The 15,791-nt window shown below is 32.4% G+C and overlaps 3 protein-coding genes and 1 long non-coding RNA gene across 8 annotated transcripts in view; 2 read left to right on the top strand and 2 right to left on the bottom strand.

The window, feature by feature from the left end:
• The window catches only part of Zc3h3 (zinc finger CCCH domain-containing protein 3), a 28,318-nt gene extending 24,392 nt beyond the window's left edge, over positions 1-3,926 (bottom strand). Inside the window, exons 1-2 of one of the 3 annotated variants that reach the window (XM_076390102.1) lie at positions 3,769-3,926; positions 3,549-3,697 (exon numbers count right to left, since the gene is read on the bottom strand). In XM_076390102.1, the coding sequence (XP_076246217.1) occupies positions 3,549-3,645 (97 nt within the window). In that variant the 5' untranslated portion in view covers positions 3,646-3,697; positions 3,769-3,926. Of the gene's footprint in view, positions 1-3,548; positions 3,746-3,768 lie in introns of those variants that run through there. The other 2 variants (XM_076390097.1, XM_076390098.1) reach the window with 2 other exon arrangements.
• LOC143186537 (angiotensin-converting enzyme) overlaps positions 1-15,791 on the top strand; it is a 349,658-nt gene that overhangs the window by 34,475 nt on the left and 299,392 nt on the right. The gene's annotated exons all lie outside the window — the stretch shown is intronic.
• Positions 9,351-15,638, top strand: Oxt (Xylosyltransferase oxt). Of its 2 annotated transcripts, none has more exons than XM_076390206.1 (8): positions 9,351-9,489; positions 10,968-11,753; positions 11,826-12,298; positions 13,155-13,297; positions 13,412-13,578; positions 13,663-14,044; positions 14,119-15,068; positions 15,145-15,638. In XM_076390206.1, exons 2-8 carry the CDS (start codon positions 11,583-11,585, stop codon positions 15,598-15,600), a joined length of 2,742 nt encoding a protein of 913 aa, XP_076246321.1. In that variant the 5' UTR covers positions 9,351-9,489; positions 10,968-11,582; the 3' UTR covers positions 15,601-15,638. The 2 variants fall into 2 exon arrangements, with proteins under 2 accessions (XP_076246321.1, XP_076246322.1); XM_076390207.1 differs by lacking the exon at positions 9,351-9,489 and adding an exon at positions 10,673-10,730.
• Positions 9,455-10,867, bottom strand: LOC143186525 (uncharacterized). 2 transcript variants are annotated; one of them, XR_013003067.1, is made up of 3 exons: positions 10,500-10,867; positions 10,329-10,437; positions 9,455-10,187 (listed from the first exon to the last, which is right to left on the bottom strand). It is a non-coding gene; the product is annotated as an uncharacterized LOC143186525 (long non-coding RNA). The 2 variants fall into 2 exon arrangements; XR_013003066.1 differs by having other exon boundaries at positions 9,455-10,437.

The raw sequence follows: 15,791 nt of genomic DNA, 5'->3' as shown, positions 1-15,791 counted from the left end.
GGAAAAAGTGTCTATCTCGAGAAAGGCATCGACGTGGGCAAACACTGAATAATATGAATGTAGTGGTATTTAGAATGTGACACTTGTAAAAGTTATACACATACAAATAACATGTGTCGTTTGATAAATACCACTACATTCACACGATTCAGTGCTATATTGAATCACAGAAAATATCTTAGCAATCGGAAACATCGCGCGTGGCTCGTGCCGCTTGCAAGGATTTGAACAGTTGAATATGGCGTTTCAAGAATGAGAGAGTAAGACTCATATTCGCACTCTCTCTACTTTCCGCAAATGTCCGAAGTCGGTCGCGAAGCGTCGAGTTCATGTACACATAGCTCGTATAGTAGTGTGTGCAGTAGAGGGGGAAATTTTCTAAGCTACCTCCCGAATTCGAAATCATAGAAAGGCTCCATCTTGCGTTCATCAAGCAGCCACGTGTCTGTGGATAATACTATTTTTGTAACGAAAACTGTAATAGCAGATACCGACCTGGCAATTTCGAAATGTCACGTGACTACCGTACCCCCTTAAGTTTTTAATTTATTGTATTTTCATTTATTATGCTATAATCAATCAGACTCACATTCCTTCTAAATACCAACTTTTGAGCTCTGCACAGTAAGCTGACAGTGAGACATAGTGACTCCATTAAAACAGCTGGGTATTGGTCCTTCACACTTTTAACAGTGCTGCTGTGTCAATTCACAATTCCAAATGTAACAAATGGAACAACAAGTCTTTAATTCTACAAAATACATTATCATCAATACAGCATTGTCAATTAATTTAATATTACAAATAGTGAAGAAAGTGATACAAAAGAAAAAATTGGATGCTTCAGTGAAATAAACGTTAAATGATGAGTTTGTAGTATTTCTTACACAACTACTATGTAGCTAACTGACATTGCTGTGTTGATGACAAAAGATAATAATGTTCCTTTACCACACCTGGGTCTCCAAACTGAAAGGAATCAAGAAAAAATAAGTAGGTCCATTCTTGGGTCCCTAACTGTTTTCCTGGAATCATTACTCTTGCCATCAGCTATACAGTTAATCTCAAAAGTATTCATACACCTAACAAATTGTAACAAGGTCTTGAAAGGTTTGTTATAGTAAAATATGAAGTATAAATTTATATGTATATTATATTCATGAACATAAGTGATTGAATAAGAGAACCCGAAAATAACATAAAAAACATACCATCGCATTACAATGTCTAAAAATGATTTAAGTAATATTTCATAGACTTCGAAACAGAAGTTTTGTCCTTTTTACAACGTGGAAAAAAAATTATATTAACAAGAGAAAATTACGAATTGGATGCGCGCTTTTTGCAAAAATAATGTAGTACTTTGCAAAATATGCAAAATATGCAAAGTACTAGGGATTTTTCGTTTAGCTGTTTTTATAAGAAATGGTTTTAAACATTTACTCATATAACTACTAAATTGCTAACTAATAAAAAATACCGGCTTCATAAAATATTATGCTTGGTATTTTATATTTCATAAAAAAGAAACATGAAATGAGTTTGAAAAGAGAAATAAAAAATAATTGCTCTAGACGGAGATTCGAACTCACGACTTTCGGACTACGGAACTCGGGCCTTATGCTTCCAGCTATACCGTTTGTGTTTGAATCTTCATTTCCGTGATACTTCAATCAATGAGTAAATATTTAAACCCACTTTTTATAGAAACGGCCGACGAGAAACCCCTAGTATTTGACTTAGGCCTTATTTTTTCTCTCAAATGATTCCACCTGTACTCGATTAGTTTCAGATCTAGTGATTGTGAAGAAGTAGCGATCAGTTTAAGGATATCATAGAGTAACGAACACTTGACATCTCAATTTGTGTATTTGGGATCCTTATCATGATAGGCATATTGGTTAATTAAATAGTTTTGCAAGATTTTGTAACAAATGTTCTTTTGAAATATCCAAATATACATGGTGATCCATTATTCTATTTATAAAAATTAAATTTTCCACATCTTTTGAATTCTAGCTAGCTTTTAAATTCACAACATTATAAACCTTGTTTGGTTTTTACAAACACTTTTTACCATCTGGTTCAAAAATAGTAAATTTTAATTCATCACTAAAGATAACTTGATCCCAAAATGAATGTGTTTTATTTAAATGTTTCTTTATGAAATAATTACTTCTTTCTGTTTATTTTGGAAATCTAATACTTTCTCCTTGCTACTCTTCTATGGAAATTGTTTACATATAGAGCTCTTTTTATGGTTTCTTTACCATAATACTTACAGCGCTAACAAACAGAGATTTTTCTTTATTTTTATTAAAATACTTTACTTTTCACTTTCATTTAACATTTCCAAGTAGCCACTTTGTTCTTTATTCTGTGTAGATTTTAACTTATTATACTCTCTTATAATACTTTGTTCAGTAGCAAAACTTAACTAAACAGATTTTCTAATATTTCGACATGAGTTCCCTTCTTTATATAAATTTATTATATTATTTCTGACTTCAGTAGTGGTCTTACATTTCTTAACCATTTGTCCAACTTTTGATAACATTCAATAACAACATGTATTTGGTAAAATGCTTTGATCTCAACTAACAAAAAGCTATTGTCAATTACTATTGAGAGCTCAGAAGATGTCAGCAAAGAAGTACAGAGGTAACAGGGATGTTCAACTTATTACAAGTAGTAATAATAGGTATGGCCAATTCTGCCAATAACAGAAATATTTATGAGCTATCTTTATGTATTTTACGATGGAGTCAGTCAGACCCTGTAATATCTTATAAGCTCCTGACCGTAGAAGCAATTGCATAACATTATAAAGTTTACTATCATCTTTGATCATGCAATAATAAATGTATGAATACTTTGGAAAACTAATAATTCGCAGTCATTATTTTGCTTCAAACATTCTATGTCATACATTGTTATACATTAAAACAATGTTTTTGCTAAATATTTATAGTATATTTAATCATTCTGTATCTATCTATCTAGAAAAAGTGAATTAAAATTGTTACACCAAATATAACATATGTCTTATTTATATACTTAAGAAAAACTTAATTTGAAATAAAGTTCATAATCTACAAGAAAATACATACATGTACATATATGTACGTACAGACATTATATATTTCTTTTCCAAATTAAGTTTCTTTCCTATGCGAACATAAATAATAAAACTAAACAGATTTAATAGAAATATTACAAAATGAATGTAATAACCAAAAAGTAATACATATTACTAATCCAAAGATAACAATATAAGGACAATTTATCGAGACATTTTATTGTTAAAAATTAAGTTTTATTCATAAAATTTTGTAGCAACCATCAGTAACCGTAGTTACACGTTTGTTGACATACAATATATGTACATATAAACATTTAGTCCTCAATTCTTTCACATTTCTATTGCCTGACTTTCACTGTAATTTTATTTTAATATAAATTTTTTTAAATGCTACTTTCATAGCTGATTGCATTACTTTACTTTCTCTAAATTTATACTAAACTATATAACCATACTATAAGCTTACCAATTCTTTTGATTATAATGATAAAATCAGAAGCATTATATAAAATAGTAAACTTACGTGTCAAACAATTAATTTCTTTTAATAAATTTTCGTTCATATTTTAATGGTCGCAAAGTTATAGTTGTACAATAGCTTCAATTAAACGAAAGCTATAATAAAAACAGTAACTTTAGAACGTATTAACTTCTACTTATCACTGTCGATCACTTTCCATAGATACATAATACATGCATATGGAACTATATATAGGGTGTCCAATTTAACTGGAAACTCTCGAATCCAGCGCCCCTATTGGCTAGAAATGGAAATACGGACATCTTGTTCCCGTTCTGGATACCTCCAGCGTTATAAGGTTTAAGGATTTTTTACCTGTTCCTACCAACTGTCTGCTGTAGAGTGAAGGATCTCAGCTTACGATAGCTGCATACTATAAAATATTCTTTTGTAATTTTGTGAGGAATAAGCAGGATTTAAAAATTGAAGAATCACCATCTCTGCGCTACACTTGTTATAATTTAGTACTAAATTATGTATGAATATAGGTTAACACGTTCCGTGTCGAGATAAAACTATGGATCTAAAAAATGGAACCTTAAGTCGACTTTTAGACGATAGGATGAAGCCGATTTGTTACAGGAGGCAATATCCAAAGAGGATTAGATAGAGCGGAAGGTTTCATAAGAGTCCTATGTTAAAAAGTGTAGCTCGTTTTGCAGCGCTCCTAGCATTTCGGAAACCGAACTATTCATCCGTCCCCTTGCCCCGCACCCCGAAAACAGCCCAAACCTCAGAACCTCATCTGATGGTTCGCTTCACAATAAAGTTTAAGGCCAAATTTTATTGTGTAAAGTTCTAGATACATACATACATATATTTGGCATTTTTGTATACTTTTAAGGATAAAAGACCAAAAATATCGCGATGATTAACCGCTCACAGTAGTTTGAACACAAATGACATACACGGGCGTCGCGGGGACGCGTGGGTTTCAGTCGGCATGCATAAGAAAAATACAAGAAGGGAAATTAACTCATAAAACTGGAATACTTACTTCGGTTTCTCAAATAGTAGATGGCGCTGCAAAAGTGAACCTATTGCAATTCTCGACCGCCTGAATTGTATCTCATAGACTGAGGGTAGCTATAGATATCGAAATACTGCGGTTCAATGTAGAGCGAAATTCAAAGTTCCCCTGATAGGAAATAGTATTGTTAAAATGTATTTTCTCGTTATATTATCACGTAGACATAGCCTTAAGGTAATCTGTATATGTTCATACGTAACGTTTTAAAAACACTCAATGTAGGTGGCCGAATAAGAGAAAGCTAATTTTTAAACGACAGGAAACACTTCTTTAGAAAATCCTTATATTAACAGACCTTAACGAATTGACAATCTCGTCTAAGTCACGTACAGTCCTTGAGGACTTCATTATTTCTCACGACGCTCGATCCTAGCTAGCTTACTCTTCAAGAGGGCCATAAATTATCTTAAGGGTTGCTCGCTCGACTCGGGCCCCTTTTCACTTTCTCTTTTCCTGCGTGGGATTTGTTCGTTGCGTAAACGTTACGGCATGCGTCTTCCACCTCCAGCGACTCGGGGGTGGAGTGCAGAGTAGGAAGGATTATCACCGACGGGGGATGAGTTTTTCCACGATTGGGCCTTTGGGTCCACAGACGAGAATTTTGGAGGCGGATGATCTCGCGTGAGAGTTTTCTTCGACTCAGAAAAATCTCGGATCGGTAGATAGATTTTTCCTTTCATTGGATGTAAATGAAAAATTATCAGTCACTCTGATTTGTTAATAAATCTGGAACTCCATCTTAAAGTTCTCTAGTTTATTATTTTGCTATCCGCACAAATCACACGAGCAGAGCGGTTTAGCGCTTCACGGGCACCAACCCACCTCCCTCTATATTCCTACATCGAACATTTCCGCAACAAACCACAGCACTTTCGCCTCTATCTAATCCTCTTTGGCAATACCGTCACCGACTAGATAATAATAGACCTAACATCCTATGTATTTTTCTGTCCCTGATTTTTGGGGTACTAGCACCCCATTATCATTTTAGTGTCACCACCAATATTACCGGCGATGTCTCAAAGCAGATTGCAACGCTACGAGTTTTCGGATTACAATTAAAATGGAGCACGCAGGTTATATTAAGCCCGTAATTTTTGAATGTTTATGTAAGAGTAATAATTAATAAGTACATTGTGAATTTCATTCATTTATGCGAAAATATAGAAAATATGAAGAATATAAATCAAGTTGCAATATTTAGAAAATAAGACATACGGTTATTTAAGTTTCATTCCTTTATTAAGTTTCTTGAAAATTTTAATTCAAATAAAAATTCACAGTCTGATATTAACCTTAAAATTGTATTATAAATATATTTGACACAATTACACAGAAGAAAGGTATACAATAAAACAATGTAAAATGCAAAGTACATACAGCTAGGGCAGTAAAGACTTTGTTGAGATTATAAAATTTTGAATTTTATGTATTAGTATAATTAAATATACTACTTACATAAATAATAATTATACTCTACGTATCAGCTATTGAGATATTAAATTTTGAAATTTTTTAATGTATTAAGCTATTAAACAGTACAATTTTCTAACGATTTGAATTATTAAACTATAAAAACTTCATAATGTATATAACTAAAAAATATCATGGTACTAAGAAACAATATTTGTTATATGTTGTAATAGTTGTATAATAGCTTACTTTAACTTGCAATCTTTATAAAGTTTCAAAGTAATGTAACCCCTTAATTATTTTCTGTAAACATAATTTTATGTAAATAGTAATAATAAATAAACATAATAATTATAGTATATAAACAAGCTAAATGAGAGCACCTACATACTTGTCCTGTTTATTATTACACAATGTAATTTAACAATGGAAAAAATTTCTCCCAGTCATTCTTTTTACGAGATTTCAAGGTCGCTGATATTTTTGAAACGAGATTCTATATTTTTTGACATAGTAACGTTTGAATTATTTAATCGCAAGATGACTTGCTATAAATAACGCTCTGATCTTTTAAATAAAACTGGAAAAAATCCGTTAGATTATTGTTTATAATAATAAACAATTTTAAAATTTAGATGTGGTCTTCTGATTCGATTTGTTTGGATAAATTTGTAAGGAATTGTATTGGAATTTATTTGTCAGAAAAATGCGAAGAATAAGAAATGTGTTCGGTTCTGGGGTAAGTGCCGTGGGGTTCATCACAGTCCTGTTAGCAAAAGGTATAGCCTTCCCCACTCCGTGGCCAGATCCTTTAGGAACAATATTCCCATTCTTTAGCAATACGGTGTCGGGCCGCTTGCCTTCTTTAAACACTCGCTCTTCTTTCGAACAGTCACACAACACCCGATAGCTGGGAGGCCAAACGTAGCCATCAGCCACCAGTCGCCAACGGGACTGTTTAATCTCATGCACCTTCAATCAGCCACAGGCAGACTAAGACCCTATTACCCTATCATAAATCCCTTAAAGACGAAACGCGCGGCGGAGACAGTGGTACTCAATGACAGCGGCGCGCGCGGAGGACGCTTCGCCTACCGCCTGCTGTTCAGCGGTCACTATGCGCATTGACGTCATTGAGTACCACTGTCTCCACCGCGCGTTTCGCGAAACTATTTTATTTCTATATTAAAATCAAGAATAATTTTGGACATTCGCTTGATGCTTTCCTTAGTAGAAAGGTTTGCTCTATCGCGTGATATAGTCAAATTTTCTCCTAGACCCTTACTTTTTGAAATAAAGTGAAAAATATCAGCAAAAATGGGTGCGTTTTGGGTGTCCTTTTCACTTTAATTGTTATTTAAACCTATTTCGATGTTTATAATCTAATAACTATTTATATTATTTTATTCGGGAGAGTCCACAGAATCATTTCGTGCAAAGAACAACTAAATGACTACTACGGTAAAAGCAGAAAAAAATCCCAAAGTTGAGAATTTGTCATTTTTTTCAAAATTGATTTTTTCAAAAACTGTACGTTCTGGAAAAAAACGGTTTGCAGATTCGTAATCAGCACGTCGAAATCTATAAGACATGTTTATTCACGTTTACAAAATCAGACCCGTGTTGAACAGTGTAATCGGAATCATGTTGCGCTTGATGTCATTTTAATCGGAAGAAGACGAAAAACTGACTGATATTATCCATGTGAAAATCCGTTAGCAAATAAAGAACTTGACTTTTTCCATTTCTTAATCCCAATTCCTGTCCTTGCCTTTTATGGTACTATCGTTTTTGGGAGTCGAGTTCGGGCCATGGGTGCGAAGATTCCTATTATTTGGTTACTTTGCGACACACAACAAAAAAAGTAATTTTGATAATGTTAACATAATAAAGTTCGAAAGTACTTGAGAAATTATTTAAAGAAAAATTGTTATAGCTAGTACACTATTGTCTATTAAAAGATCAAATAAGAAATGAAATATTAATTCATGTACGAGCCGCAGAATTAATCAGAAAAATATCATATTCATGTTCAATTACACAAACGCATAATTAGTTCAAAATAATATCTAGCTAACATTTATAATTGCAGTAATCATATCACTACCACATGAATTACAAAATCAACCACCAAGAAAGGGGTATAGAATTCTCCGATCGACAATGGATACCTCAGTACTTCCCTGTGCATTCCGAAAACGTAACAGGTACAATTAAAGAATCCGCATTACGCTTGGAATGGAGGAAAGCTATCCAGAGGTTAGCCGTTTGAGTTACTCGCTCAGGCTTGTGGAGTCGGCAGTCAAAATTCTGCGACTCCTCCGATTCTGACCCTGAATCGTGTATTTACAGTAGATTGTTAACATAATGAGTAAACGTATTCATAGACGTAACTTTGTAATATTAAATGGCTAAGACTATGATAATCATAAGTAAGGCAAATAAGACTAAGCAACATTTCAATCCATTCGTATTTTATAAATTAAATTGCAATTCTTAATTATGCATGCGTAAAGAAAATTATTCACTTATTTTGAGAATATTTCTCATTTTTATAGTTACTAATATGGAGTCGGTGTCAACATATATTTTCTGACTCCAACTCTATTCGAGTAATCAGAAAATTCCGACGCAGTTTTTTTCTCGCGCTCATCGACTGAATGATTCAAGAGGAAATGGTAACCTACTATTTGTGTTTCACGAGAAGTTTTTTAGAAGCAATTGGCGGCAATGATTTCTAGGAGTTTTCTCCTGGGGCACGAATAATACTCTCACCCATACACAGAAACAAAGAGGTGCAAATTGGAGAGAGCTAGCGAGTCATTCCACGCCAAATCGATCACTTTTTGACCTCGACATCAGGGATTTTGTTCAAAATTGAATATGATGTAGTCCACATAAAATTAGGGGAGATTTAAGTCATCATTTTTCTGTTATCAAATTTGTTTACAAAATACAGGCGGTCAAAGTTTTCAATTTTTGCCTATTTTCGTGAAACCGGGGTGTACTTTGGAATTTTTATCTGAGGAACTATTCGACGTATTGAGTTGATTTTTTTTTATTTTAAACGGGAAGGTTTGGCCTATTTTAATAATATATTTTTTAATTGGAAACTCTTGTTTGTAATATGGAAAATTATAAATAAACTTTTCTTTTGCAAATTTCCCTTAGAGAGTCGGGGGTCAAAAATTAAAAAAAAAAAATATGACCATATTCCTTGAACTTTAGCCTACAAAATAAGCTATTGCCGAAAATGGAACTCGTAAAACTAACTCCGCAGTGAGCAGTTATAGGTAGTGATGCGCGCCGCTTCAGGTAAACGACCCGCGCGTCCGGAGATTACGGTCGCCCGATCGGACCTCTCGCATCCCATATTATTTGACTGAGGTGTAAAAACAATATCGAGAGGTTACGTATCAGTCTTAATGATACCATTTACATCAGGTAACGCTAATGCCAGCGGCGCATAAGATTTCTCATTTAATATCTCCAGATTGGTTAGCGCAAAATACATGTGTAGATAGTCTTTTGAAAATGTTTTAATGTCACCTATATGAATATAAAATAAAAAATATAGCATTCCATTAAAAAATGTACCCGTGATTTTCATACAGCTTTTCAAAGTCATCACAAGGTTAATTTGATATAGGCAACATATATGCTCCTTCGAACCCTACAAGTTTTGTCTTAACTATTTTTTTGTATCACTAATATTTCTCCAAATATTGAAGCGTTCATAGATAAAACACACACACTGTATATTGAATCTAAGATTGTTATCATGACGTTAATTTTTGTTTATTTATGATTATGTTTATTTATAATAGTGTAAAAGGTTTTTAAGTCATTCGCATAAACGAGAAACTTGCTATTAGTAACAACCTTACAGGTATCATTGAAAAAGATTGAACAGCAAAGGTCTAACATATAATCTATGAGGCACACTTGAACTAACTAAAATTTGTCTAACATGCTTATTATTGAATTTTACTACTTGGGATCTACCTGTTGCAAACTTTGAGATCCCACAAAAAGGGATCACTAAAGCTCATAGCAGACAGGTTAAGTAGTAATATGGAATGAGAGACAAGATCCTTTCTGGAACTAGTGTATCGACTTGATGTCTTGTCTCAATGGTACATCTAATGGATAGATTGTAATTTATTAAACTGGTTACAGTAGAACAGCCAGCCACAGAATCATGTTGTTCTCCAGTTTATACATGTTTCAGTAGAAATACTTACATACTTATTTATTTTTAATACTCAGAAATATTTACGTACTTATCTGCATGTAACTAGAGATCAAAAGTCTATCTTCACCATAAGGTACAACACTCAATTTCTATGCCCCAGGAATGATACCCAGAGTGGGAGATTTATTATAAATAAGCTAAAATATACAAGAGACAATAAATTTACAAGTTTCTTAATATAACAGGTTAGGTAACTTACTCTTCTATCCTTTACAATTAAGGAATATGGTGTTTCATCATCTCATTTTTATGCTAATAAATCATTAAATTATTATATTACCATATCCAAATAATTATTAATCACGCACATTAATCCTTGTGCATTGTTTAACTAATTATTATTATATTCATATTTTCTGGATGACATCAAGTGAAAAATTCAAATTAAACCAAGCAAATAATTTGCAAAGATTTTATAACTAAAAATTTGGTGCGTTGACGATGCAAATAGTTATTAGCAAGGAACCGATTCATTCGCATTTACATAGGTTACAGAATTGACAGTTCCACGAGGACAATATCTCTATATTTCCATTTCTGGCGCGACGGGTGCAGCACTTTCGAGAGTTTGCAAATAAAATGATCACCCTGTATATCGTATCAGCATAGCTTATGTATATTTGTTGCCTATATGTGACGTCACGTAGATGTTTTATCTTTGTTTCAGAAAAATTATCTGCGAAGGTTTTACTTTCCTTTTCTACCCTCCAATGACAAGTCTATAACCGACGTGTAGAAGATGTCTAGAACGGAGGTTTACCTCTGTACTTCTGCCTTTGACCGATAGTGGCAGTAATTTCAAGGTTTCCAGTTAAACTCAGTTAAGCTGATCACCCTATATTTGTCCAATGAATTTAATAAATATTATTTATTAAAACAATGTCTCAAAGTTACTCTGTAAAATTGTTTTCATTGATGTCTATGTCATGGTTTCTCATTGTACTAAAGCTGATGCAATATGAATGTTCTTGAACATGTGTTGACTACTTGAATAAACGCTTTTGCGAAGTATTTTAGTTAGCTTGTATGTATCCATGGACTGTGTTATGATTTATTGACTAATTAGTATGTTCTATTCTTTTGATATAAATATTTATTTAGATACTAATATACAGTTCTGCATAAACATTAAATAGTGAATATAATATGTAAATGTCGAGCGTAAAAGTAATAATATGCTTTCTATCATGAAAAGCTGCGCTTCGATTCTTGTGTATGATAAACATAAAATGAAAGAAAATTAAGAAAACAGGAATAATATATGTAATCGGGTACAATAAGGATGGTTATGACAAAAAATCATTCAATAAGTCGGTCATCTAGTTGTTTACGAAAATATCGAATGCTTTTTGTATTTGGTTTTACTGTACTATGTGTACAAATTTATTTAGCTCATACGTTTTTCGGCTTCGAAATACGAAATCGAAAGTCTAATCAATTATCTCCAGAAGAAGTAAGTTTTAATTTCTTAGTTATGTTCTTTCAATAGTATCATTGTATGAATTACCTTATTTTATACATATAGGATGATGTCTCTGAACCCGAAGAAGATGAAGGTTTACCAAAAGGTTTACGTCAATTGAAGCTTCCACCGGACAAAGAAATCAATGCGGATAAAGCTTTAGAATTTGAACGAAATCGTACCACTAGAATAAAGTTCGATTATAAATCATTAAACTTTATACCATCTTGTGAATTTACCAGTAGAGAAGCAATGAGTGCTGTGACACGTGCACAAAGTCAAGTATGCAAACAACGCATTGTCAATGTGACGTGCCTTAATCAACAGGGATTATTATATCCAAAAAGAATACAGTCTCTGTGTCCTCATTCTCCAGGATTTATAGAGAAACCTGTCAGCTTAGGATGCTTTAAAGATGATCAAACAGTCAGATTATTGTCTGGTTATTATCATGTTTTTAAAGGGAACAATTCACCTGATCGCTGTGCATTCCTATGTCTCCAATCAGGTTATTCCTATGCTGGTACTGAATACTCGTAAGTGTACTGAATTCAAACATTTACTTTATTAACTTTTAGACAGATAACATCTTGTTAACTATATGTTATATAAAATAATATGTGGCTACAAGTAGTGGCAACAAACATAATGAAATTGCAGCGATTTCTTTATATAGCTCAAAAGTATGTTCTTTCCCAATTTGTTGACCTTGAGAGGTCATACCTGCTTTTAGTAACAGTTTTAATTCTTTCATGCAGTATTATATTTTAGCTCATAAAAAGTAAACAATGGATATGTTTGTTTTTACTTGGGTTGTGTATATGCAACATTGGTCTGTGAATAGTACAGTAATGATAAAAATGCAATGGTAATAAAAAGAGTCTTTCTTTCATAGCCCAAAGAGTTTAGGACCTACAAGGATTAAGCTGAGCTGTATAATTCACATTAGGAATTTTTTATTCACTTTTATTCATTCGTATATTATTTTCATTCTCGAAAAAAAATTTGAGTTATTGATAGGAAATGGATTTTGGATTTTTAAAAGCTTTATAGAAGCTAAATTGCAAGAAATACAACAAAATGCATTAAGACTTTTTTCCTCTGTTTCTGTCCTTTAATGCATCTGTAAAATCAGAATCCTCTGATTGTTAATTTAGCATATGGGTATGTTAATTCTAAAGCATTATCATTACAAAACAATGGCAAATCAGACACTATGTCGTAAGAAATTTTGTTTTTCAATTTGAATTCCCCATCGCCCCTTAAAATATTGAGGGCTATATTTGTTACTTCTTGTGTAATTAACAATAGAATATACAAAAATCCCATTTCATGGTATATTTGTATGAACAACCTGTTGTATTAGATACATTTTAGTATGTTTAATTTTAGCATTGAATGCTTTTGTGGAATGGAAAAGCCATCTCAATTAAAGAGATTACCAGATTCTAGTTGTAACATGAAGTGCTCTGGTAATCCAAAATATTCTTGTGGCGGATATTTGACCATCAATGTGTTCTGGACTGGAATACAGAGTAAGAAAATGAACTAGTATATTCTTTTGTACAGTATACATATACATTTATTATTTTTAACAATTTGAATTGGTATATACGTCTATATTATCTTTTTTTCACATCTTTTATTAGAATTCAAAGCACAAGAAGCACAAAATGCAAGTTCAGAAATTGAGAAAGGAAAACCTGCTCGAATAGCATATTTATTAACAGTAAATGGTAGAGCCAGTCGCCAAGTGAAACGGCTTATCAATATTCTATATCATCCTTCGCATTTCTTTTATATTCACGTTGATGCGGTAACTAAATTGTATTCACGAAATTAGTATGTAAGTATTTTGTAAGTATATATTTAATATTTTTTATTCCACAAATGTTTTTAGCGACAAGATTATCTTTACCGAGAAATGTTAGAAGTGGAAAAATCATGTCAAAGAAACAATATTAAAATAGCAAAGGGAAAAGGTTTGCGACATGCAAGCATTTGGGGAGGTGCAAGTCTTTTAACAACCTTTTTGAAATCTGCACAACAAATGCTTGCACATCATCATCACTGGGATTTTCTCGTCAATTTATCAGAATCTGATTTTCCTATAAAAACTAACGTACAATTAATTCAATTTCTTGGTTTAAATAAAGGTATGAATTTTGTAAAATCTCATGGAAGGGAAGTTCAACGTTTTATCACTAAACAAGGTTTAGATAAAACTTTTGTAGAATGTGATACGCGTATGTGGAGAATAGGTGATCGCAAATTACCGGATGGTAAATTGTCCCGTTATTATTTCATTTTGGAACTATAGTATTATTAGTTTATTATCAATCATCATCTTTTATAGGTATTCAAATAGACGGTGGTAGTGACTGGGTAGCATTAAGCAGAGAATTTGTGGAATATGTTGCTAATCCAAATCCAGATACACTAGTATCTGATCTTTTAAGAGTGTTCAAATATACTTTACTGCCTGTTGAATCCTTTTTTCATACAGTCTTACGTAATTCAAGGTTTTGCAATACTTATATAGATAATAATTTACACGTTACCAATTGGAAAAGAAAGTTGGGTTGTAAATGTCAATATAAAGCTGTAGTCGATTGGTGTGGTTGCAGTCCAAATGACTTCAAACTTGAAGATTTTAGCAGAATTCGAAATACTATAGATCGTAATTTATTTTTTGCTAGAAAGTTTGAATCTATAATTGACCAAAGAATCATAGACAGGGTGGAAGAATGGTTGTACCCTGAAAAAATTAATAAATCTGCTATAGCGAAAGGTTACGATACATATTGGCAAAATGTATATCATGCAGCAGACTTGAGCCCTTTGGCTGATGATGCACAGCTAACTGTTTCAAATTCATTAGCAAGATTGTGTTTTGGTCAATTAAAAATAAATTATAAAAATGTCCACCTCTTGGAGATGACTGCTTATTTTAGAGAAAACCATTTTATTGGAATACTAATACTTGCAGAAGCTATGGTACAACAGCCATTACTTCAGCAAAAACATGTGAAACGAATAGAAGCTCTGATCTATTTAAAACATAATTTTTTTACTAGTAAAAAATGGTTGGGGAAGATACAAAGTTTGTCTATTAATACTGATTATGATCAAAAGGAGAAAATATTTAGAAATTTAATAGGAAGTATAGGACCGTATTCATGTCCGATTTTATCATATGAATTTGATATGGGAATCGCAGTATCACAAAACTTATCAATATTATGGGTGGATCCATATGGTCGATTAGCAGATGTTAATTACATACAACTTGAAGAGATGTCATTAGTAAATATATAATTTCTTCAATTAACTTTCTTTCTATTCAAACTTATTTCATAACAAGGACATTGTTTCTTTTCAGACAGGGTACGTGAAACCACAATTTAACCAACACTTGGTCGTAGGTACTTGGCATTTATTCGTGGCTGCTGATTCCGAATTAGTTGCAAAAACGACTTTTCTAGTAACACCTTTAGGCTATTGGAAGAATAAAAGAATCGATGCAGAAAAGGCTAAAGAAGTAAATAATGCATCAGATAACTATCATATTACTGAAGAAGCGAAGAAAAAGTGGTCACATTTATTGAACTCTGTAAATTTTCGTGAACGAACTGCGCACATCGAGCATGACGAAAAAAAAGTAAACTTTAATTTAGATCAATGGATAGATGAATTAGTACAGGAGTATTATGATATTCACAAAATATGTAATGCTAATGATGACGTTGATACTAAATTGAAATTACAAAAATGTATTGATACTCAATGGAGCTCTTTGAGCTCTGATTCTAAGGCTGATGTCAAAAACCTATGTTAAAAATATTGATTACTTTATTAAACATGTACTGTTCTGAATATTACTGGACTTCAACTTGAAATTTATTAAATATATTTACAGATTAATGTTCTTTTTAGATATTTTTATATCAAATACATATACATATTCCTACAAGCTATTTTTAATGTATATTAGGTCGTAAAATTCAAAAATCCTGTAAGTAAATTGAA

This window comes from Calliopsis andreniformis, unplaced genomic scaffold (genome assembly GCF_051401765.1).
Source record: "Calliopsis andreniformis isolate RMS-2024a unplaced genomic scaffold, iyCalAndr_principal scaffold0001, whole genome shotgun sequence".
NCBI classification, from domain to species: domain Eukaryota; kingdom Metazoa; phylum Arthropoda; class Insecta; order Hymenoptera; family Andrenidae; genus Calliopsis; species Calliopsis andreniformis.
The sequence above is the reverse complement of the archived record's forward strand: the minus strand, read 5'-3'. Positions and strand labels throughout refer to the sequence as shown.